Source organism: Tachysurus vachellii, chromosome 22 (assembly GCF_030014155.1).
Source record: "Tachysurus vachellii isolate PV-2020 chromosome 22, HZAU_Pvac_v1, whole genome shotgun sequence".
Lineage (NCBI taxonomy): Eukaryota > Metazoa > Chordata > Actinopteri > Siluriformes > Bagridae > Tachysurus > Tachysurus vachellii.
Genome location: NC_083481.1, coordinates 15,797,892 through 15,822,751, shown reverse-complemented (window position 1 = coordinate 15,822,751; position 24,860 = coordinate 15,797,892). Strand labels below are relative to the sequence as shown.

Here is a 24,860-nt window from a genome sequence, read left to right as displayed (position 1 = left end):
AATAATAATAAAAATAAAATTATTCATGAAATAAAATACACAAGAAAACTACAATTTGTTTGAAACAGTATAGTCAAGACTCTATTATGTAATTATTATCACTATAATTAAATATTAATATGTAATTGTACTAATTAATAAAGAATATATTTTATTATTATTATTATTATTATTATTATTATTATTATTATTATTATTATTATTATTATTGAACAAGCATGAAAATAATTAGTTGAAATGAATTTTCATTAAAGGAAATGAACAGTTATTATGATTTTATTATTTTCTGAATGTTTGTTGCTGCAGGTTTGGATGGAGGCAGGACTTTCTTTAACGCTGTGAAGGAAGGTGACACTGTGATCTTCGCCAGCGATGATGAGCAGGACCGGATCCTGTGGGTTCAGGCCATGTACAGAGCCACGGGCCAGTCACACAAACCCATCCCTCCCACACAGGTTCAAAAACTCAACGCTAAAGGAGGAACAGCACCGCAGCTCGACGCTCCAATCTCACAGTTCTGTGAGTATTACACATACACACACACACACACACACACACACACACACGCACACACACACACAGGTTTTCTCACAGTTTATATCGTGCCATTGGATCCAACTTCATTCACTGTGAGAGAAATAAAATGTGTGTGATGTGGAGTGAGATGAAGACTGCAGTGACTATAGTTTTTCTTTCTTTCTTTCTTTCTTTCTTTCTTTCTTTCTTTCTTTCTTTCTTTCTTTCTTTCTTTCTCTTTTCTCTTCTGTCCCTTCTTCCATTTTCTTTGTACAGTGTGTGTACATATGTGTGTGTGTGTGTGTGTGTGTGTGTGTGTGTGTGTCTTCAATCTCTTATAGCTTGATGCTTTTCCTCTTCCTCCTCTCTTCCTCCTCATCTTCTACTATGTCTCTAGTCCATCATGGCATTCTTTAAGAATGTTTTTTTTTTTGATAAATTTCAGATATAAAATTCAGGACTTTGTTTACTGCATATAAAGCTGTGCTTTTGCACTGTATACTACCCCCCCTCCCTTTACACACACACACACACACACACACACACACACACACACACACACACACACACACACACACACACACACACACACACACATCTGATCAGAGACAAAGAAGCGCAAAAGGAAATGTTGGTGACTTAATTACGGTGATTTTTCTCCAACCGTCGCAGTTGTGGATTTATTGCTTTAAATGAATTCATTGAAACTACTGGTTTGCACCTCTCAGCAGCTGGTAATTACCGTGTTAAAAGTGACGCCGCATGAATTAAACAGTGTCTTTACAACCTGATTATTTCTGGAAGCTATCAGTGGAATGTTACCAAATAACTACTTGCTGGTTCACACCGTCTTTCTCTCCTCAGCTACGGCAAAAAGAAGGACAAAAAACGTTAGATAAAGATTACACTTTTCTAACTTCCTCTCAATATTCACCTGTGGCCTTTTTGTTCTTTTTTGTAAATAAGGAGCTTTAACATGCTGATAATATCACATCGCACTAATCCTAAAGATGTACCTCAGGTGTCTTATTTAAAATAGGACTGACCATGTATTAACCTTCAAATTAATTAATTAATTAATTAATTACTTAATTAATTAATTAATTAATTAATTAATTAATTAATTGTTTATTTATTTATACCTAATCAAATTGATTTTTTGCTGTTTTTGTTGATTTTATTTTTCTCACTGTTTAAAAATATGGGATATTTATATATTTATATATAGAATGAATAAACAAACAAACAAATAAATAAATAAATAAATAAATAAATAAATATTAGTAAGGTATAATAATAATCCTCTGAGACTGGAGACTCCTTCCTTAAGCTTCTTCTTACACAAAACCTCACCACATCAATGTCTATACAAAAGTATCCACACCTTCTGACCAATCAGAATTGAGAATTCAAATGCACTGTGATGATGTTATACAAAGTTATTGTTTAATTAGAATCCGACACTCAATAAAGTTTAAAACCTAAATGAAACTCTATAACCGATAGAAAAGAACTAAACCTCGTATAAACGTGAATGAATGTTGAACGCACGTTCTTTTAACATTTAACATTTCTGTCTATAAACTGTCCACGACTCAAACAGGGATTGGTCGGAAGTGTCACCGTGAGTCACGGCTGAAATTTATATATAGAGACAGAAATAGCTCAGCGCTGACAGAACTCGCCTGTGTCTGTGTAGGCCGGTGAGGGCGGCCATATTAAACATTGGGGGATTAATTTAGAAAGGCTGTGATTAAACCTGGCCCTGTGCTGTCACTCTATGCTGTTTCTCTTCTTATCGCTTTACCTCTTCACTCGCAAAAAAGCTTCAGCGCTGTCACTCGGTGCCTGTAGCCTAATCTCAGGCTCTGTCATCTTTTGTGTGTGTGTGTGTGTGTGTGTGTGTGAGGGGGTCAGTGCATCCAAAAGGAGAAGTGCTAAATAGCCCCAAATGTTGTAGCGTGGATTCGACTCTTCTAGAGCACAGATCTATAAATGAAGAGCATCCCATCAATCAGTGTCAGTTCAGCTCTGGCCTGCTTGTCCGAAGCTGACTAGTGTCATGGTGTGTTATTGTCCAGAGCCGTGCCTAACCTCCACTAACGTCAACCCGACATGACAAGCTCATATTCAGACACATTAGAGAGACACAATGTCACCTTTTTGACTTATGGGTTCACGCTGATGCCTGTGTTTCAGCCTGGATGAATCATGTTTTAATCGAATATTAGAAACCTTTAAAGATAAACATTGTCAGATTTTCATGTAGCAGTAAGACACACAAACGACCGTTTGGAAAAAAAAAAATCTGGTGATTAGAAGTTGTGTAATTAAAGCAAATAAATTTTTAATGATTAACTAGCATCACTTTTCCAATCATTTTGGATTTCTGATTTTTTTTTAACCACATTATTAGTTTCATTTATCACGGAGCACAAAAAAAAAACAAATCTGGTTAGAACTTCTGATCTACGCGACACGCTAAAGGAGACGTTTCTTATTTCATGTGCTCATGAAGTAAGTGGTGTATCGCAGGCGTGTAACTCTTAAGCACAGGTGAGGGTTAAGCCTTGTTCTTGCATTCAGATGTAAAGCGTAGACACTTGGTAGGCCGCAGACCGTGAATGGGCACCGGCCTGCAGTATGGGCTTTAAGCTCTGTCTGAAATGGTGCATTAGAATGAGAATAGCCCCCTGAGCAGACTGGATTAAGCCACCGGGTCCTGCTTATTTGCCCAGGCCCTGATGTTATACCTAAGCCCACTAACCAGGGAGGAAAGTGAAAAAAATGTGTTGTTGGATTTATTTAGTCTCCTTAATGGACAATAGCCGCATGGACAGGGGGATAAGGAGGTGTGTGAGGGGTAAGAGGGGGGTATTGGTTGGGCCTGTCCCTGAGCGTAGGTTAGTGGCACGGGGTTGTTTTAATTAGACCGAACCTGGGGGGGTCCAGGGCCTTTGGGCAGCCTGATGAATGGAGCTGGACTGTGTCGTGTATACGAAGAGGCATTTTGGGGGCTGAGGATTATTAGGAGCAGCCAGATTGAGAAGTTAGATGACTAACGACGGGTTTATAGATGATCAGGATTATCAGTCGTGAATAGAGACACTGGAAATGTAATCTCTGGAAATGTACAAAATCATCTGCAGGTAAACACCAGTGTGTGTGAGTTTTTAAATAGATGAAGTATAAAAACAATTTAGATGAAATTTGGTACATAAACATTTATAGAGGTACATGTTAACATGAGTACACTTTAACATACAATTACATCCTTTCGTTAGTGTTATGTCTTTTTTGTGACACCCGAGTCATGTGATAACACGATGATTATTTTAGTCTTTTAAATGAATGAAATGAATTAAGATTCATTTTGAAAATGATTCATTTATAAGAGATGGTTTAAATGGCTCTAATTTATTTAATTAATTTATTGAGAATTATTTAAATATCTTTATTTTAAATGAGAAATGTATTTGCAGAGTGATTTTAATCTATGAAGTTATTTAGAATTATTAGAAAATTGTTTATTTAAATAAGAATATTACTTATTTTATCATAATTTATAAATTATAAATTTATTTATATTTTATTTAATAATAATTAAAATATTACTGACAATTTATCAGGTATGATTATTTTACTATCTTAAATTATATAAAAAAGATTTTGTTAATGAGAAAAATTAATAATTTACACTCAAAGAATCAAATGATTTTCTTAATAATTCTTTGAGTGTAAATTATTATTAAGAAAATCATTTGATTGCCTCAAAAGTGTGCTGAAGGGTCTTTTGCTAAAGAATGTGTTCTTCTCTCCATCTCCCCACACACACACACACACACACACACACACACACACACACACACACACACACACACACACACACACACACACAGACGCAGACCGTGCACAGAAACACGGGATGGACGAGTTCATCTCAGCGAACCCCTGTAACTTTAATCACGCTTTGATGTTCGAGATGGTGCAGCGTCTCACGTTGGACCACAGACTAAACGACTCCTACTCCTGCTTGGTACTCACACACGATTCACTTTGACTCAAACACGAAATGATTCATTTCCACTTGATTCACTTCAATCCATTCAACTTTGTTGTAATGCAAATGACATTAGCATGACATTTTTTTCTCTCCTGTTCACTTTAGAATTAAGAATTTCTTGTATTTATACCTCATGTCAGAAAATGATTGACTCGTCTGACTCGTCCACTCGGTCCTCCCCTGCAGGGTTGGTTTAGTCCTGGTCAGGTGTTTGTCCTGGACGAGTACTGTGCCAGAAACGGTGTACGGGGTTGTCACAGACACCTGTGTTACCTGAGCGACTTGTTAGAGAGAGCTGAGAATGGTGCGATGATCGACCCCACGCTGCTACACTACAGCTTCGCCTTCTGTGCTTCACACGTGCACGGCAACAGGTAGGATCTTCTCGTTTAGAACACATATATTTCACTCTCTCTTTATCACTAGGCTTATTTGAAGGATACAATGAATAAAAGTGTGTGTCTAATAAATAGATGCAAACCTGCCAACTGTCCCTTTGAAATATGTATGGAAAAAAAAGATCTTTGGATTTTTTGTACTATACAGTCGACCTTTGCGTTTACATAGACATGACTGACACCTGGAATCCCCGCCCCCTTCTCTCTAAGTCATATTAGTCATTAGTTACCTTTCTGGAATTTAAGATTTTAATGGTACCTCAGGGTAAATGTGCAACGGTAAGGCACTTTCCCTGTGGTCCACAGGTTCTTGGTTCAAACGCTACTAAAAAGGTAAGTGTGCTGTCCCATAGCTCACTGAGGTCGATTCCGTGTGAGTGGTTCGGAGACACTGGGTGATGAAATGTCAGACCTTGAACCTAGATGAGGGAAGTAGATGATCATTTTAACTGGAAATAAAGATTGCTTTTACTTTGCTTACAAAGTGAGGAACTGAAGTAACTAACTAAATAGTAATAAAAAAATAAAAAATCGGGTAACAGGTAAATTTATAACCACAACAGTATGGTTGATTTAATAAAAGTAGCAAAGTAACACAGTAAGTAATTTAAGTAGCAATAAAGAACCAACACAGTGTGAATGATGTACAGTAGTAAACATTATAGAGAGCAGGCTTAAAGGAATTATGTGTAAATAATAGTAATATAGAGTAAATACACTTGAATGACTTAACTTAACTAACTTAAAGAAACAAATAAAAAAATAGGAAAATAAAGAACAATTTAAGAATATAATATATAAATAAAATATAATATATATATATATGTATTTATATATATATATATATATATATATATATATATATATATATATATATATATATATACATATATACGTATATATATATATATATATATATATATATATATATATATATATATATATATATATATATATATATATATATATATATATACGTATATATATATATATACGTATATATATATATATATATATATATATAGGAATAGTAAGTAGGAAAGAAAAAAGTGAAAGCAGTAATAAATTATATATATATACACACACACACACACACGTATGTATATCTATTGCAGGGCGCCCCTGTGGCCTGGTGGAAGTGTGCTCGCCTCTGAAGTCTGTGGTTCTTGGTTCAAACCTTCCTGTCATTCTTGAACAATGATAAAGTATCTTTAGCATTTTCAGTAGATCTGTATGTAGGAAACTACATACATTGTTTGCTTTTTAATTACATATCATGTTAAGTAACTGAGTAAGTAGTAAAAAGTGTAACTTTAAGTGATGAAACTTAGTAAGCACTTAAATTTGAATAACTTAACTTACTAACTTAAATGTGTCTTCTGATAACTGGGATAAATGAAAAATGAAACAAATAGGAAAATAAAGTACAATTTAAAAGTATAATATATATATAAATAAAATATAATAAAGTAAGAAAAAATATATAGGAATAGTAAGTAGGGGGAGCATAATAAAATAAAAAAATAAATTAAACGTGGCACATCCCAGAGTAGCATAACCCCCTGTTCCACCTCTCCCAGAGCCCCAGGTGGGACATACTGGCTTTCACTCTTCTTTCTCACTTTGCCAGATTTAGTGCCCCACTGGGTTCCAGCACCTTCAGCTCCCCAGAGGGGTCTCAATCCTGTGCACTCACAGGGGTATCAGCCCAGACCTCACCTCTAGCCCACTGAACCACCAGTGCTTTCTGACTACACAGCTTTTTTTAGGGGGTTTATCTTTTACTTGACAACACCAACACACAACCAGACATGTTTTCATAAGAAAAACACATCACCACTGAGCCTTGAACCAGGACTGTCAGACTCTTACACATACACACACACTGCCACACTAACCCCATGAGCCACCACTACCTTTGGAGTACTGAACATTTTTGGGGGTTTTACTTTACATCACCTTTGCTTTTGCTTAACAAAATATATACATCTATCACAGCACAGTAGCTGAACCAGGTCTTGAAGTGTGAAAGTCATTTTCCAGCCATATTCAGGAAGGCAAGTGACCCTCGAACCCAAATTTGATGCTAATTGTAAACAATTATAATATTTTTTATATAATAGATATATATCGTCGCTGTCGGGTGGAATCCTCATATCTCCAAAACCGTTATTTTTCAGGAAATTAAAAAAACGCCGTACCTTATCTGCAGTGCACAGGGTTTAGTCCGCGTTGCAGTGGATTGTCTGTGCTAAATTCCTGTCCTCAGACGAGCACCAGAATTAGCGGGGGTCAAGATTTTTTTTTGTTTGAGCCCAGTGTTTTGAAGACATTTACCTCAGAAGACGTGTTGATTCGTTGCGACTCTTCTTGAGGAGAAATATGCCGCGAAGCTCTCCCGCGGAGTGAGGAAGAGGTGGACAGTTGAAGTGTCCAATGGAGTTATGAGATTTGCGCTCAAGCTATTTTCAAGACTTTAGATTGGTTAATAACTTGTAAAAATAACAGACCCACATGGGGACTGACCAATAGCATCAATATGTGAAAAAATATGAAATTGACCAAATTTGGACATACGAGGTTTCCGATCGACAGCGATGATATATTTGTTTAATAAAAGCAAAAGAAAATAATAAATAGAAAATAATAACAGTCTTTAATGTCATTTAACTGTATTTCTTCTGGGTGGCTCGTGATTTTAAGAAGGCTAAAAGAAAATATCAGCAGAAAAAAATTGAGCAGAAAACATGAAAAAATAAAATATCATCTGTACGGAAGCACTGCACATTTTCAGTGAAAGACATCAGACAGGTGATTTGTGTTGACTCCGTTTCTCTGTTCCTCCTCAGCGTTGGCAGGTTTAGAAATAGAAATAGACATAATTACCTCCTCGTCTGTTTCCATCTCGTATGATTATGTTGTACTTCATTCAATCTGTTTGTTTTTTTCTTTCAGTTTGCATCTCTCACGTCTTTTCTCTTTTATTTCCCACCTGAACTCATGCTGTTACACCTCTCCCCTATGTGTATATGTGCCTATGTGTGTGTGTGGAATAAAGTCAGAGAGTGTGTGAGCTGATTAAATGGCCGGTGTGTGAGGTTGATCTGCTCAGTGCTCTGTACCCGGCTTCTCCAGCCCCGTCTAAAAAAGAGCTTCGGCTGGTGGAGTTGATAAGAAAGCGGGACTCTAAGTCTCAGGTGACGGCAGGGTTCAGAAGGTGAGACTGAATATAGCACATAAGTCTGATATTATTTAGAACGTGCTCCTGTGATGACCCTTATTTCCCCCTGTGTCCAACCCTGAGACCCTGAGACTAACACATCATCAGCGTGAGCAGCTAAACACACATTTCACTTTGCTTGTATGATATCATTTGGAAGAGTGATGTTCAGTACAGTTCTGCTTGTACTGAACACCTGACTAACACGGAAGGTTACGCGTGTCGGTCTGGAAGACGATGACGAGTGTGACGGACATTGATGGAGTTGAAGCGGGCTGTCTGCATGTCCCGTTATGATCAGCTCAGACAAGACAACACATGTAGCTCCAAGTCAGAGCGAGAGAAAGAAAGAAAGACGTGTCATCCTGTCAGTCCTGACCTCGAGGCAGCATGGTGTTAGCGTCCTGTCCTCCGTCTGTGTCCTCTGCTGTCCGTCTCTCTCGTCCGTCTCTTCCTCTCGTGTAGTGTTTGAAGTTAACCACAGTCCTGACCTTTCACCTTTAACCCATGGTGCACGCGGCCAACCGAAAACACCACATCCACACACCCCTGGTGCACCGCAGATGGCAACAGTGTGTGTCTCCTATGTTGCAGGAGATGACACGACGACCTCATTACCATATCTGGATTACCATTTTTAATAACTGTCAAACAGGGTCTCATTTGCATTTGATTTTTGAATATGCATGATGGCATGTAGGGTTATGATAACGTTAGCACAGCCTGTTCACGAGGGGGGAAAAGGTTAATTAGTGTGAAATATATTCATTAATTTGTTTGGATTTTTTTCTCCTTGCGAACAGTGTTAATGAATCTGAAGTAATTCTTTTTCCATTATTACACAAACACACATATATATATATGAACCCATTGAATCCATTGTCCCAGAGCTGAAGTGTGTCACCTGAACATATTGTAACACATCCTTACACACACTTCTGCACAAAGTGTGTTAAGGCTGGTTTGTGACAGCACCAGGATGTGTATGTGTGTGTGAGTGATGGAGGAGGCGTGGGCCGTCCTGACACAACTATGAAGAGCAGTAGACGTGACACACTCCTCATCACTCCTTAAGAAAGAGTGGTACAGGAGGGGGAGGGGGATGTGTCACGGGTGTCGCACCAGACAGGGGGTCCACCACTGCGTTACTATGTGTGTGTGTGTGCGTGCGTGTGTGTGTGTGTGTGTGTGTGTGTGTGTGTGTGTGTGTGTGTGTGTGTGCGCGTGCGTATTAGACAGAGGGAAATTTTTTTTTTTTGGATGCTAGGGTTACTCTTCATCTTCAAAACACCTTCATTTCCAAACAGCATGTGGAGGGTGTGTGAAACAGGCAGAGGTAGAACATTCATGTCTCAGCCATAGACAGATAAAATCTGTCTCCTCACACTCACACAACCAGTTGTCTTTCAGTTGTGTAGATTTGGAGAACCAAATTTCCCTCACAGATACAAACACATCATGGTTAAACGTACAGTCAAATACACCCTCTCACACACACACCTGAAATGGATGTACGAGTGTGGATGTATAAGTGTCATTGTACAGTATGTGTGTGTCTGTGTCAGTAAGATGAGATGAATGTTTATTTATCCCCATAAGTGCGTGTGTGTTTGCTGCCTTCCTTTGACCCTATACATGACACTGTGTAAGTGTCAGTGACCTTTATTACCTCCACCACCAGACTGGTAGCACTGACTTTTGTGTGTGTGTGTGTGTGTGTGTGTGTGTGTGTGTGTGTGTGTGTGTGTGTGTGTGTGTGTGTGTGTGTGTGTGTGTGTGTGTGTGTGTGTGTGTGTGTGTGTGTGTGTGTGTGTGTGTGTGTGTGTGTGTGGCCTCAGGCCTGATGGAATCGGCACTGTCACAGTGGAGGAACGCGAACGCTTTGAGGAGATTAAAGAGCGACTGCGAGTGTTGCTCGAAAACCAGATCACACATTTCAGGTGAACAGCTAGGAATAAATCCATCATTAAATAAATGTATAAGTTCAAGTATTCAAATGAATTGTATTTTTTAAAAATAAATAAAGTATTTTTGCTTGTGTTTAATTCCTAAATTAAGTTCCTGATAGTATTTTAAACCTAGACATATCATTTTAAATTGTATTTTTATCATAATTAATTTATTAAAAAGGGGCTCATGTGTCATTTACTGTAATGCTAATGTTCACTAAAGTAAAAAAAATTGTTTATTATGATGATGATGATGATGATTATTATTATTTAGTTATTGTTTATATAATATAATATTTATTTATTTATTTGTGTACTTTCACTAACTCCTGTATTTTTCTCTCTCTCACGTCCTCAGGTACTGTTTTCCATTCGGAAGGCCAGAGGGAGCACTGAAGGCTACGCTGTCGCTGCTGGAAAGGGTGCGTCGTCTCCACAACACCCACAATTCAGTACTGTACATAACCAGTAACTCATATACACTGTAAATTCTCAGGTTTCAATTGTGAAGCAGTTTTGAAAACAGAATTTAAAATTGCCTGGGTGTTTCCGTGCGGGTTGTTGCCAGGTGTTGATGAAGGACATCGTAACTCCGGTTCCCCAGGAGGAAGTGAAGGCCGTGATCAGGAACTGTCTGGAGCAAGCGGCGCTGATTAACTACCAGCGTTTGTCCGAGTATGCCAAAGTGGAAGGTAAAATAAAGACACATTTATTAGTGAGTCTTCATAATTTTTTTTTTCAGCAGAAGACACGGTGTGATATCACTTTAATAAATATCTTAATGTAAATATATTGATGAAGCGGTTATTGTGGTTATTGCTAACAGGTTTCATGATGTGGTTTATTTTGCAGTGATGAATTAGGTGTGTTTATTAGGTGTGTTTATTAGGTGTGTGCGCTTTTATTTTGTGACTGCCGTTTGTCAGGTGAAGCTGAAGACAGATTCAAGATGTTCTTCACTTACATTTTCACCCTTTAATATTGTTTACTGTAAAACAGCAGCAGCCAGGGGGTGTGTGTGTGTGTGTGTGTGTGATCTTGTGCTATGAAGAAAACTTCATTATCAGTTAACCCTTTTCTATCCACTGCAGAGGTCTGATTTTGAGCAGAGAGATACTGCTAAAGATGACATTTACATGAAAGATGACAGTGAAAACATCCTGAACATAGTCAAGCTGATCAGAGCTCATATTATTAAACCTACATCTACAATTTATTTTAGATTTCAAGCTTTCGTATTCTATCAGCAGAGCAAAATGACCCGATACAATACCGGTAATAAAAATGTCTACAAATAGGTTTAATAATCTTATATCTGGCAAATTTATTGCCATGTATCATTAAATACATTTGTCTGTTCTGAAAATTTTTTTCACTTGATGTCATTTCTTGCAGTGATTTTATTCTTTTTTTTTCCAGGTAATTCGGAAGATTTTTTTTATTTAGATGTTTTTTTAATCAGTCATTTTTAACCACTGCACCACTCCATCACGCTATTATTCAGTTCTGGGAGCAACCTGAAGTTGCTATACGAATATTGACACATTCACTGAAAAGCTTTCAAGGCTCCAGGGCGTCTCGTTCAAAAGGACGTTATAATGCCGGGCTGGTTCTTTCCTAGTCTGCACCTGCTGTGTTCTCTACACTCATGCTTAAATTATAAAGTTGTGTTGTAAGTAAAAATGCATTCAATCCCTCGGTCTCTGAAATCCTCCTCGCTGCCTTCTGTCTTTCTCTTTCGTCCTTACCAGCCTCCAGCTGTCGAAAAGATGTTTAAAGCAAAACAAAATCAAACAACAACAAAAACTGTTGTTGTCTTGCTCCTCCAGCTAACGCCTGCTTCTTACACCTACTTAACCTGGGTTTTTATATCCCTCCATCTCCACAAATTCTCTCGATTTCTCTCTCTTTCTTTCCTCTCTGCTGGTTTCAGACTCTTTCTTTACGAATCTCTCAGTACACCCACTGATGCACAGTGTAAGAGGTTCTTGTCAAATGTTAAAATAATGGTTAAATGTATTTTCAGTTAATTGGCTTTCTCACTGGCTTGGAATTGGTGATAATTGGTGATGATGTAAAGCTGTTTTTGTCTTTTTCCATAGTTTGTCATAATTTTGATCCGCTCTATAACTTGACTCGCAGGCCATAAAGGTCCATGTCTTCTAAGAAACAACAGCAGTCACTGGAGATACGTTCGGTAAAGGAGCATTAATAAATCAGCTCCTGAGGAAGTGATGCTTGCAGCTTTCCTTGACATGAAGTTGGCTTGAGTAATGTTTAAATCCATGCTACAATCAACACTGATGAAACTTTCAACTGTTAAAACCTGTTTTTGCCTTAAAGACCGGCAGAAGCTCTAGAAGTGTAAGGAATCATTTCCCTTTACCCACAATTCCACTCACCCACTCAAACGTTGTGTTCAAACTGCCACAATGTTGATGACTGTCAAGTGGAAGAACCCAAAATACCCCAAAATTCTCCAAAGTGGAATGTTCATCATATTACGTATTTAGTGTTTTAGTAATTTGACCAGCATATCTGAGGACAATGTTTATATTCTCGATAAAGTTCTCAATTCCACAATGATTCTGCTTTGTAATTCTCCTAAAAGACTGTAGGTTAGGCTAGTTGGCTAGTTTCTCCTAAGCGTCCGTGTTTCCGAGGTGCTTAGCAATAGTGCTCTAAAGCATAAATCTATCAGAACCATTTGAACACACCAAAGTTCTGCTCCCTGAAGGGATCTACTGCACACTCCTAGAAATGGCTTCCTCATACATTCTTAAAAAGGATTCTTAAAGACTCTCAATGCTTTCACATATACAGTGTTTAGTGTGCTTGTAGAAGAATATAATACAAAACTCGGTTCTTAGGCAAGTGAGAATGTAGGAATCGGAAAACATCTGGCCCAAGAACGTTTCGGCGTGTTTTTGACGGTCCCGATCCGAACTCTAGCATGTTCGAATCGCAGAGAAAAAAAATGATCCGACTCTGAATCGACTCAAATGCTGGAAGTGAATCAAACATGAAGTATGTTTCGAGTCTGTGTGTTTTTTCCCTTAGTTGTAGCCGTGTCAAATTTCACTGTGATTCTGAGTCAGCGAGGTATAAAAGCACTGTTAAGCTGCACTATCAGCTACATATGCCTGACCCAGTTACACCAACTTTAAAGAAATTCCAAGTAATTGCCTCATAACTTCCGGTTGTTATTATCTATGGAAATTAATAGACAGTAATCCTTTAAACCAGTGTTAAATTAAAAAGATCCTAATTTCTACCCTCACCACTCCAGAGCCTCTAGCACACATGCATGAAGAATTCCTCCCCCCCTCTCTGTCTGTCTTTCCTCTGACCCCTGCTCTTGCATGCCCGATCCTCTTTTGTAGGGAAAAAGCGAGAAATGTATGAGCATCCTGTCTACTGCTTGGCGTCACAAGTGATGGATTTAACCATTCGTGAGTACCTGCCCTCTTCCCCTCCACCAGTCCGTGCCTCTTCTCCCACTTTTTCCTCATCCCTGTCAGCACCTCACCTGGCATTTCTACACTAAACACTCTGACCTATAACATCCTGTCACTCTTTTTGCTTGCCTTTTTTTTTAAAAAAAAAAAAAAAACAAAAAAAAAAACAACTCCTCGCCTGGCTGAGTCGAGCGTCGAATATTCAGCCAGTCAGTCCGTCCACCTCCATCAGTCTCCCGTGTTTGTTTAGAGCTTTCAGTGCTATATCGGTTTGCTTTATTTATTTGTTTCTTTTTTTGGTTCCTCATGCTGACTTGTGCATTTCCTGTCTGTTGCGATTTGAATGCATTTTTACTTTTGCTTCTGTTTGACGTCCCTTCTTCGCACCTCAGCCATGTCACAAGCTTTTGGACAGAGGTCAGGTACTGTACGAAACCTGCGTACTGGTTGTCTCAGGAGACTAGAAGAACTAGGGAGTTTCTTTTGATGATTACATGACTATATGTCGGGTCTGTTTGTCTGCCTGTCTGTTTGTCAGCTCATGACTACGGTTGTGTTTTGTTTTTACTGTGCGTCTTCACAGTCTACAGTTTGATATCACTGTCTGTCTTGCATCAATACACTAACGTTGTTAAGGGTCAAAGTATTTTCTGTATTCTCACCTCTTAAAAGCACCAAGGGTCAAGTTTGGTCTACAGGCGACTTTCTTCTCTTTCTCTGTTATTCTGTCTGTCCTCCCTTGCTGTCTGTCTCTCTTCCGACTTTAGCCTCAGTAAATGGAATGGCGGCTGACATTCTTTCTTCTCCTCTTCTCCTTCTCATACCCTTTTCCTCCCCTCCTTCTCTCTCCTTCTCTTTTATTCTCTTTGTTCTCTAGTTGAGAAATCTCAGAAGGATCAGAAGGATCCAGGTGAACCCTTTTGTTTGACTAATTACTTAAAAAAAGAGCATTCCCTGTCCAGACTTGGACATAACCACCTCACAGCGTTGCTCGAGCACTCCTTGAAAAAGCCATAGCAATGCTGCGATGGCGTTATGCTAACCTCCGCTAGTTCCCCATCTTTAAATGTTTGCAGCTAAAAATAAAATGGCTAGAATAAAAGTGTTATATTATATCTGCAGAGAGGGAATGACTCGAACCATGATTACTACCGCTTCATCCCTTTAACTTGGACATGTACAACCCTGTAATGAAAACTTAGCTTAGATTGTAGACAGTAGTGCTACAGTGCTGTAAAAAGGTATTGGCCCCCCTGCTTGGTTTCTCATTATTATTATTTCTAAATTGTTACCCTTCATGGTTTTAATACTGAAAGCAAAAAAAAGAAATATAAATTAGAAATAGGAAGTACATTGTTGTCCACCATGCAGTCTGACAATTAAGCAAAAATAGTGCAGCACACTTGGGGTGGAGGGGGGTAAATACTTGTTCACAGCATTGTGTTATATACCAAGTAAAACCAGGCTGTAACCGTTTAATTCTACATCAAACCTGTAGAATTAAATCATGTCTCCTTATGCATTCCTATGCGAAAAAAAAAAAGAAAGAAAAAAAGAAGATGCCTTTGCGAAAGCTGCAAATTGGGTCATTTGATTTATGGTCCATATTCAAGTCACTCCATGCTATCTAGAAGTAGATCTAAGAGAAATCTGCTTCTTCATCAGCCCGCTCTGTTGTGTGTGAAATACCTGATTTGGCACAGCAAGGCATTTCTTCTGCAGGTGCTCCGGATCTCACTTTCATTTTAACCCTTTAAGCCAGACCCATTTTAGGCTAGAATAACGGTTCAGTGCTGTTTACAAGGCCAGGTCCACGGTTAAAGGGTTAACTGGAAAGTCGTCAGTGTGTGGAGTGTATTCTGTGACGGAGACACGTTGGCCGAGAAGAGTGAGGACCTTCGAGATATAGGCGTTCTTAAAAATCACACGTTAACAAGGACGCCAGGAAACGGCGATTTGTTCAAAATTAATATTTCAGTTCGTCTCGTTTCGTTCAAGCAGAACTGGGTGACAAAATAATCACAAAAGAGATCTAACATATACACTCACCAACCAGGTTCACAGGAACACCTCGATAATCCGGCAATGTGAGGCACAAAAATCTGCGGATACACGTCGAGAGTGTCAGTTAATGCTCACGTTACAAAATCAGAAAGAGGGAAAATATTTGACTAGACAAATTTCATCTCTAGAAAAACAACAAAAAAAAAGTCCTCCAATGACAGACCTTCCAGCCTGATTAACAATTCTTTACAAAAGTGTTAAGCTGAAAATCACCTCATGATGTCGAACCTTGAGGCAGATGGACCGCAACAGCAGAAGACGACAAGACTCATGAGACTGCAGTGGGGACGGATTCATCCAAACTGGACAGATGAAGATTGTCTAGATGTTTAAAAAGTGTTCCTGTAATACTCAAACCCCATTCTGATGCATTGATGTGAACATTACCTGAAGCTCTGCTGAATCATGATTGGCGTGTACAGGTGTTCTGTGAGTGTATACTCACTCAGGTTCCCGTCATCGCTCTTCTCAGTCAATACCCTGGTCTTATTATCGTATTAACTATTCATCATTAACCTCAGTGTTCATTAATGTCCATTAAGTTTGCAACACCATATCCATGATGTTGGAACATCCCCATAAAGCTCTGTGTCTTATGTGTAACCTTTCAGCTAAAATAAATAAAGAAAGAAATCCAATAAAAATAATCGGGGGAACAGAAACATTAACCTTAACCTTAACCTTCTCTGACTTTAGAATTTTGAGAGAATATTTGAGAGAACTAGAGATAAGTTTAGCGAGATTAGCGAGCACAGCTTCCTGCACGTGCTGAGCATTCTGCATGATAACTGTAACATACTTTTTATTTTTCTCTGCTTTAATTTGGCTCATTACACTTGCATTCTTCTTAAATTTGATAACTTTGTGGAAAAGTATAAAGCGTAGAAAATTTGATTTTAGATTTTTAGCTGTTTTAAACAGAAGGACTCTTTAGAAAGGTAATAAAATGAAAACATTTTCTTAGTTATTTAAAAAAAAAACTAATTATATTTATTGATTTCTTTATTATTAATAATTAAATATTTGTCAAAACATACATTGCAATAGTCTGGACAAACTCTATGTAAATTAATTTGGGATTTTGTGTAGAACATTAGGACAAGTAGACAAGTTGTTTTCTATTTTTACATAGTCATGTATCTCAAGTGTACTCTAGCTACAGTTACATAAGCGTAGCCAGAAGGAAGTTTTTAGGCCTGTGTGTGGTTGTGCGTGTGTGTGTCCGGTTAACAGTTAACAGATTTGCCCTTGTGCCTCAGAGAACGTAGGCCGCTTAGTTACTCCTGCCAAAAAACTGGAGGACACTCTCCGCCTGGCCGAGCTGGTCATCGAGGTGCTGCAGCAGAATGAGGAGCATCATGCAGAGGTGAGCTTCACACTGAACGTGCGCACTGTCTCGTCTGCCTCACACACTGCAAAAGTGTAGTATATAGATTTTTATATAGTCACAAGAGTGCACAAACGTATGCACACACACAGTATGCCACTAAATAAAACATGTCTTTTTTAAATAAAAGTTCCTGAAGAACTTCTTTAAACCAGAGATGTAAAAGTAATGAAGAAAATATAACCGTACAGGTTTAAATAAATACCATAGTCAAAATTGAGAAATGTCGTGATGTTTTAAAATGTGAGGAGAAATTAGAGCTTTGTCTTTGACAATGTGGTAATTGTAGTGAATTTGAAAAAATTTTAGTTTCCAGTAAAGACTGTCACCATTACAAACATTTTTTATCTTGATTAATCATTCAAATTCAGTAGCTTCTAAAACATTCAGTATAAATGAGGTGTGAGTTCCTGAGTTCATAAAAAGGTTCCTGATTTCTGACAGCAGGAGCAAAGCGTATCATTGCCCACTTTGATATACTGTACTTCAAAACAAGAGGCTTTCGAGACCTTTATTCCTTTATAAATGAGTTTACAGTCTTCAAACTTTTTCAAACTTCAAACTGATTTTGTAGAGCTGCTAACTTGTTGCTGAAGATGATTTGTTGCTTAATGTTCATCCAATGCAAACTGATTTCCCAAACAGACGCTGAATTTGTGGTACGTTTTGAATTGTTCAGTACTGTATTCCACAGCTGCATGCCTATTGACCGACTCCGAGCGTTCCTGAAGGTCCACATCACTACACAGCTGTTCTCACAGCTGGCCTTAATACACTGAAATGATTCGGCTTTACTTTATTACAATTTATAAGTGCTGTGAAACTTCAGGACTGTCGTCTCACTAAAATATATCCTACTACAGCATCTGTCTATCTGTCTGTCTGTCTGTCTGTCTGTCTGTCTGTCTGTCTGTCTGTCTATCTTTCTGTCTGTCTGTATGTCTTTCTGTATGTCTATCTTTCTCTTTGTCTCTCTCTCTCTCTCTCTCTCTCTCTCTCTCTCTCTCTCTCTCTCTCTATCTATCTATCTATCTATCATATCCAGAACCATTCCCCAGTCATCGCCCATCATGCTCACATTGTGCTCTTAATGTACAATGATCGAATGATCTTATTATTTCATATTATTATTATTTCTTATTTTTCTCAAAAATGGGTTGAGCAACAGTGTATGCATAGTGAAATAAGAAGTGGTAATACAGTACACATAACCTTGTTGTGGGACAAACTGCAGGTCTGATACATTGCTCCTGAAGAAAAAGCATGTCCTGCCATTTTTGAGCTCCGGATGCATGGATAAAATGTAATGAGGTACTTTTGGTGTAATGAAACATCAGGAGGAATCATTTATCTTTTCCACTCATGGAGAACTTGAACACTTTCATTCCTGCTCTGCTTTTATGGGTGTGATGGTATATGGATTTGGTCGGATGCACTCAAAATTAATTAAAAAAAAAAAAAGTTTTTTTAATTGTTTGTTTGTTTTGTATGTTTGTTGTTAAAAAGAACACTCAACTCTATAACATACCAAAGAGTATACAAACTACTCTATGGGGCTAAAATTATTTTTGATATACAAAAAAATACAAATTCCACTATTAATCAAACAGTTCAACATGAATTAATGATAAAAGACTAATCATTAATGATTGGCTTTCATACTGTTGCACCCCTAATAGCTTTAAATCCTCATTATTACTGCAATCTGCCTTTATTGAGAGTATAAAAAGAAAGTCTCTGCACTTAAAAAAAAATTCCAAACATGATTGTTAGCTTGTGATGAATTACAGAGATGATTAGTAACCTTGATTGTGTTCTCTCGCTGTATGTTGGGTTGCCTGGACACATGTGAAAGGGTAAAGAGGTATGTTAAAAGATCTGAGAAGAGCCCCCATGACCTCTTCAAACCTTCTCTCCTTACCCATCTCCTCCTTTGCATGCCCAGTACTTCCCTAACCTTGGACGAAGGGTTTATATTATTCACCCCGCCCTCCACATCCCCTCTCCCCACCCCCTTATGTATAGAAGTAATTCCTGCTGTATTCTGGGGCATAAACCAAACTGCTTGAGTGGGCACGAGTGCCAGACGGACGGCTGCTTCTGCTGCCCTGAAGCGGCTCCTGGCGAGCCCTCTGAAAATGAAACCGAGCTCATTTTCATAGACGTCGTCTTGCACAACGCTCCCGATGCCCCGCCCTACTGCCTTTGCTCCAGACTGTAAAATCAAGTGTTGAATTCTCATCCTGTCATTAATTGTAGCTCCACCAAAAAAAACATTTGAACGGAATTCTACAGGAGGGAAATCAACGCTGCAGATTTTACTGTGTTCTTCTGCTCCAACCTGGTGCAGCGCATCAAAATGATGTACCACGATCCAGTACTAACTCTCGATTTAACTTCATTTATTGACCCTCGTGCACCAGGTGATCAGCAGACCACACTCACACTGGTGTTGAGTTGTTGTTGTTTTTTTTTCCCTGCAAAGCATCTAGAAAGAACACTGTGTAGATGACCCCTTACATAACCCTTTCATTCCTCCGACATGTTTTTTTGCAAGACATGCAAGACATGTCGTGACAGCACATCTTTCCTATCAGCAGCAGAGCAATCTCGGTCATGAACAAAAACTACTAGTGCAAATGAAGTAAAACGTTTTCATGAGCCATAATTTTGAACACTGTGTTGCTGGAGATTGAATCTGCTGCATGATGGGAATTTTTCTGAGCCAAAGAGCACTTCCGGGTTGCATGCACGTACACATTCACATTAACAAAGTGTGCATAGAAGTGTCATAGCATTTCACCGTTGTCTCCTACTCTGTAGAAGCATGTAAGGTGTTCTTAAGCCGTTTCCACTCAGCTAGTTCGCACTCTCAGTCTCTATGGACCAACCGAAGAAATGTGTGCGTGTATGTGTGCGTGCGTATGTGTGCGTGTGTGTGTGCGTGTGTGTGTGTGTGTGATAATGCCTGAAGCTGTGACTGCCTGTGTTATAACTGTGTCAAAGCTGTCATAGGTCCACAGGGATTAATAAAATTTGGCACAACTTCTACAACACGAGGCATAGAGGCTGTTTATAGATCTTTGGAGACTGATGTCTTGTAACGATCCCAAGAGAATATTTTAGTTTCCGCTGTTATAAGCATGCTGTTATAAGATAAATAATTCAATTATATTGATTATTATCCTATAACAGAACATCATCAAGTCTTTTATTCCTTGAATGCTTGTCAATTGTACATACCCTATCATATATCATACACTTTGCAGGCATTTGCATGGTGGTCTGACCTCATGGTGGAACACGCAGAGACGTTTCTGTCCCTCTATGCCGTGGACATGGACGCGGCACTGGAAGTCCAACCTCCGGATAGCTGGGACAGTTTTCCTCTCTTCCAGCTGCTCAATGACCATCTACGGCTAGACTGTAAGAACTCCACATGTTTTATTCTATGATGGGGGATGGGGGAAAATATCGATCACTTCAACATTATGCACTCTTTAGTATGGTGGGAATTTTTCATTTATTATATTTAAACTATTGTTCACACTACATTGATTTTCTAATCCACTATGGATTTGTTTGCATAGATTCATGCTGTAAAAACCCAATTACATCCATTTCTTTTCCACTACAAAATGGAAACCTCCAAGGGGGTGAATACTTATGCAAGACAAAGAAACCTGTGAAAAACCTTTTTAAATTAAAAATGAAATTCCAAATGGACTGGATTACTCTATCATGTGCAGTGTTAATAATAGCCCCTACATTAATCGTGGACGTGGAGTAGTGGAGCACGGACGCCTGGAGGCCATCTTACATCACTAATGAACTGGAGTGAACAGGGAGCTGTCCGTGGTGCTGAGCACAATCGCTTCATCCACTCCAGTGCACTAATTATAACGCTGGCATTTTTGCACAGCTTGACAGGTTGTTGTCTGGTAACGTGTTCTCAATTAGAAAAGGTGAAAGAAAAAGAGACGAGAAAACAAGAGGGGGAGGTATTTGTTTCGTTCATTTAAGAAAAAATAAATAAATAGTTGTGTGAGCTGGCAACTAAGCTGCTATTGGGCTGTGAGTGACAAAGAAGAAACTAGTGAAAAGTAAGTCACCCGATTACATTAAAGATTAAATTTAAAATTGATCTGTAGATTCATGTAAATGAATGAGTTCTGGTCTATTGTTTGTTAATTTGCCCAGCACCAGATTGTTTATATGACTGAGCAATAAACCGCAATATTCTAAGCAAAGAAGATTATACTTATATTTATATAAGCAAAGAAGAAAGTTCACTCTATTCAGTACACACATCCATAAACATGAACATGTGCATTCTCAACCACAGTGTTTACTGCATCTGGAAGGTCAATGCACTCGTAGTGCCTGTAGCTCTCTCAGTTCAGCTTATATGCTAGCAGGCAGGTGCTGAAGCAAGACGCCAGTCCAAGCTGCTAATGAGGACTAAAACAGAGCATCCTGGCCTTACGCTCGCGGACACACAGCCAAGTGGACAACCGTTGCAGCTCAAGTGGCTAATTGAAAGAGCACATTCGGGGGAAAGCAAACAAACATGGTTTGTTTGTGCATGCTCGGGCTTGAGTTAAACAAGAGAAAGAAAGAAAGAAAGAAAGAAAGAAAGAAAGAAAGAAAGAAAGAAAGAAAGAAAGAAAGTTAGCACTTGGATTGTTTAGTTTCAGTTCAAACATGACAGCAGACATTTAGATTTTTTACAGAATGGTGTTAATTCTGGTTCAAACAGAAAAAAGTATTGGATTATTAAAATGCAGCTCTCTGCTCCTCTTTAGATAACCTGTGTAACGGAAAGTTCCACAAGCACCTTCAGGATCTCTACGCACCTCTAGTGGTGAGATACGTGGACCTGATGGAGTCGTCCATCGCCCAGTCTATACACCGGGGCTTTGAGCGTGAGTCCTGGGAGCCTGTAAAGTAAGAAGCCGTCTTCTGTTTATACTTTGTTTGTCTGATTTCATCTGAACTTGTGATAAAGTATATTTGGTGTCTCAATAACATATTTATACTCTCGAGTATAACACGTCTGTTTGAATGTAGCGCCCTTTCTCTGATCAGTCAGTTATAACATCCTCACGCTCACTTGAAACCTGTTTAAAGTCTATTTTCTGTTCGTTTCTTTGTCATGTCGGTCTTAACATGCTCTCTTACTGTCGTTATCATTTCCTGTGTATTTGTTGATCTGTTTTTTTTAACATAGTCATGCTGTGCAATTCCATCTCACTTCACACTGCTTCTTTATTTGTTTTCTTTTTCCTTTCTGCTCATCCACAACATTCTTTCTTGTCTGTCTGTCTTTTATCACAGGAGTTTAACACGTAATCTCACGCCCAATGTCAGCCTTCCAATTGTGAAACTCCAAATGCCAAAAGTTCCAAATCTACCGGTGTCAGTTAATCTGCCACCAGTGCAAATACCTCTCTTTTCCACCCCCAGCTGGATGACGGCCGTATCGGACGCAGAGTGTGTAACTCTTTGATTCATGCAGACGTACCCTTGGGATAAAGATAACTCTCGAATCCAAATCTACAAGCATTAAATTCACTTTATTTATTAAAACAGTTTACTGTATTAAGTATTGCATTAACTCACAGTTGAATTGAATATTTATTTTATTTTATGTCTGTGTTTATGCCAAGGCCACAACATGGAAACTTTAGTACTGTAGAGATGATATTTTTATAATCATGTCCTGCTTCAAGCATGCTAAGGAGGAAAGAAAAAAAATAGTCAATACAAAGTTTGTGTGTAGACAGTGCAGTCTTTTCTGCTTGTTTGCTGGGTGTTGGGTTTCACTCTGTAGCACAGACCATGAATATACTAAAGGGGTTCTGCAGGGTTCGGTTATTTTACATTCATATTATATGAATGTGTTATTCTGCTTATAGTTAGGCCAATGATTATAATCTTGTTTTATAAAATGTAAAGAATAAAATATGCGTTTTAACGGTTTATGTATAGAGTGGATATGTATAGTTGATATCTAAACCTACATTATAGCAATGTCAGACAACCGCTCGTCCATTCGACTCTCTCTCTCTCTCTCTCTCAATATGCATGAGCTCTCTTATCAGCCTGCATGGTTTAGAGACAGATAAATGGTGTCTCAAGGGGTTTTTACCAAAGGGTAAGAGTTATTTGAAACTAGGATATGGGAGTGTGTGTGTGCATATGGTTACCTGGGAAAACCTTTCATAAATTTTGAGACTTCCTTGGTCATTTTTTTCCACATGGTCCATTTTGCTGACATCTGTCTAGGATTTCTTACAATCATAAGTGAAGTATAATGATTTTTTGTCTTTTTAAGCTGAAAGGTTTTTCAAGATTACCACATACACATTCTTCTCTTCCTCTGGTTTGACCGTAAAGCCCTAAGCCCTTCTTTATGCATGCTGTTGATCGATGTGTGCTCTGACTGTGTGTGTGTCGGTTTGCATAGTAACGGATCAGGGACATCCGAGGATCTGTTCTGGAAGCTGGATGCTCTGCAGACGTTTATCAGAGACCTGCACTGGCCTGAGGAGGAGTTTGCTAAACACCTGGAGATGAGACTTAAACTCATGTCCAGCGATATGATCGAGTCATGTGTGAAAAGGTCAGAAATGCATTGACCCGGATTGCCGTAGACTCGTACCTAGACTGCCTTACTCACTGTCTCTGTCTCTCTTTCTCAGGACGAGGGTGGCATTTGAAGTGAAGCTGCAGAAGAGCAGTCGGACCACAGACTTCCGCGTCCCTCAGTCCATCTGCACCATGTTTAACGTCATGGTGGACGCCAGAGCCCAGTCTGCCAAACTGTGTGCCATGGAGCTCGGCCAGGAGGTACAACACACACTAACTCGCACACACGCTCACACACACACACACACACAATCCTTTTCTTCTACATTTTTCTTACCTTCTTTAATACTCTACATTCTTCCCTTCCCTCTCACACAGTCAGCCATCAGTCTTCAATATTCCGAATTATCATCACTCTATTTTTTTTAGATATTTATTGTTTTAACTGATGACCTGATGTTTGTAAACAATCCTGCATCGTTGCTACAGTACGGATTCGTTTCTTGATGTTTGTAAGCTTTTCATGAGCGTCCTTTATTTAGTATGATTGCTGGAATTCTTACAGTTTATTCGAACTTCTCACATCTGTGACTTCTGCCACGTTCTACGTTTTCACCATGAAACGTGTCTCCTCTGTCTTTCTTTTCTTGTGAAAGTTTGTTAGAGAATTGGGTAAGTGTGGCTAACAATTCAATTGAATTCTCACTCCCGGTTCCCAAATGTATAATTAGCGATCGTAGCAGTTTTCCCCGTTCCTCTGACACTCTGACGATTGTTTTGATTCCATTACCATATGTGATAGCTGCTTCTGAATATACATGTGTTAGAGCTGAGAGCCCTTGCATCGCCGCCACATCTCCAGACAGGTAATAATTATCAGAACTGAATTAATTACCCAGAAGCCCTCTTCACAGAGAGTGTGGAGACAAAGAGATACAGTTTACACGTTTGCCCCGTGGTGGAAACCCTCCCTTTAGCCCCGTCTGTGTTTAAGAGCAGTGAGAGCACCGGGGACGGCATGTTCTTGCTTCTCGGTGTTTATCTCATGCGCTCGGGTGTAGCTGCATTAATTGGAGTCATTATACTGAATGATAATTGTGATTTGTCTTCACAGCGACAGTATCATTCTCAAATCGACAACCTCATCGAGGAGACGGTGAAGGAGATGATTACATTACTGGTGGCAAAGGTACAAAATAAAAACACACACGACA

General features: G+C 38.8%; 2 protein-coding genes across 7 annotated transcripts in view; one reads left to right on the top strand and one right to left on the bottom strand.

The window, feature by feature from the left end:
• Positions 1 to 24,860, top strand: part of cadpsa (Ca2+-dependent activator protein for secretion a) — a 93,061-nt gene that overhangs the window by 52,633 nt on the left and 15,568 nt on the right. Inside the window, exons 11-24 of one of the 6 annotated variants that reach the window (XM_060857771.1) lie at positions 307 to 519; positions 4,416 to 4,552; positions 4,766 to 4,953; positions 10,036 to 10,137; positions 10,505 to 10,568; positions 10,715 to 10,838; positions 14,482 to 14,514; positions 16,928 to 17,034; positions 20,325 to 20,481; positions 21,861 to 22,002; positions 22,393 to 22,548; positions 23,525 to 23,680; positions 23,760 to 23,907; positions 24,761 to 24,835. In XM_060857771.1, the coding sequence (XP_060713754.1) occupies positions 307 to 519; positions 4,416 to 4,552; positions 4,766 to 4,953; positions 10,036 to 10,137; positions 10,505 to 10,568; positions 10,715 to 10,838; positions 14,482 to 14,514; positions 16,928 to 17,034; positions 20,325 to 20,481; positions 21,861 to 22,002; positions 22,393 to 22,548; positions 23,525 to 23,680; positions 23,760 to 23,907; positions 24,761 to 24,835 (1,802 nt within the window). Of the gene's footprint in view, positions 1 to 306; positions 520 to 4,415; positions 4,553 to 4,765; positions 4,954 to 10,035; positions 10,138 to 10,504; positions 10,569 to 10,714; positions 10,839 to 13,529; positions 13,599 to 14,481; positions 14,515 to 16,927; positions 17,035 to 20,324; positions 20,482 to 21,860; positions 22,003 to 22,392; positions 22,549 to 23,524; positions 23,681 to 23,759; positions 23,908 to 24,760; positions 24,836 to 24,860 lie in introns of all 6 variants that reach the window. The other 5 variants (XM_060857775.1, XM_060857772.1, XM_060857773.1 and 2 more) reach the window with 5 other exon arrangements.
• Positions 16,749 to 24,860, bottom strand: part of cep15 (centrosomal protein 15) — a 46,685-nt gene continuing 38,573 nt past the window's right edge. The window contains exon 5 of the mRNA XM_060857780.1: positions 16,749 to 17,080. The gene's annotated coding sequence lies outside the window, so the exon portion shown is untranslated. The remainder of the gene's footprint in view (positions 17,081 to 24,860) is intronic.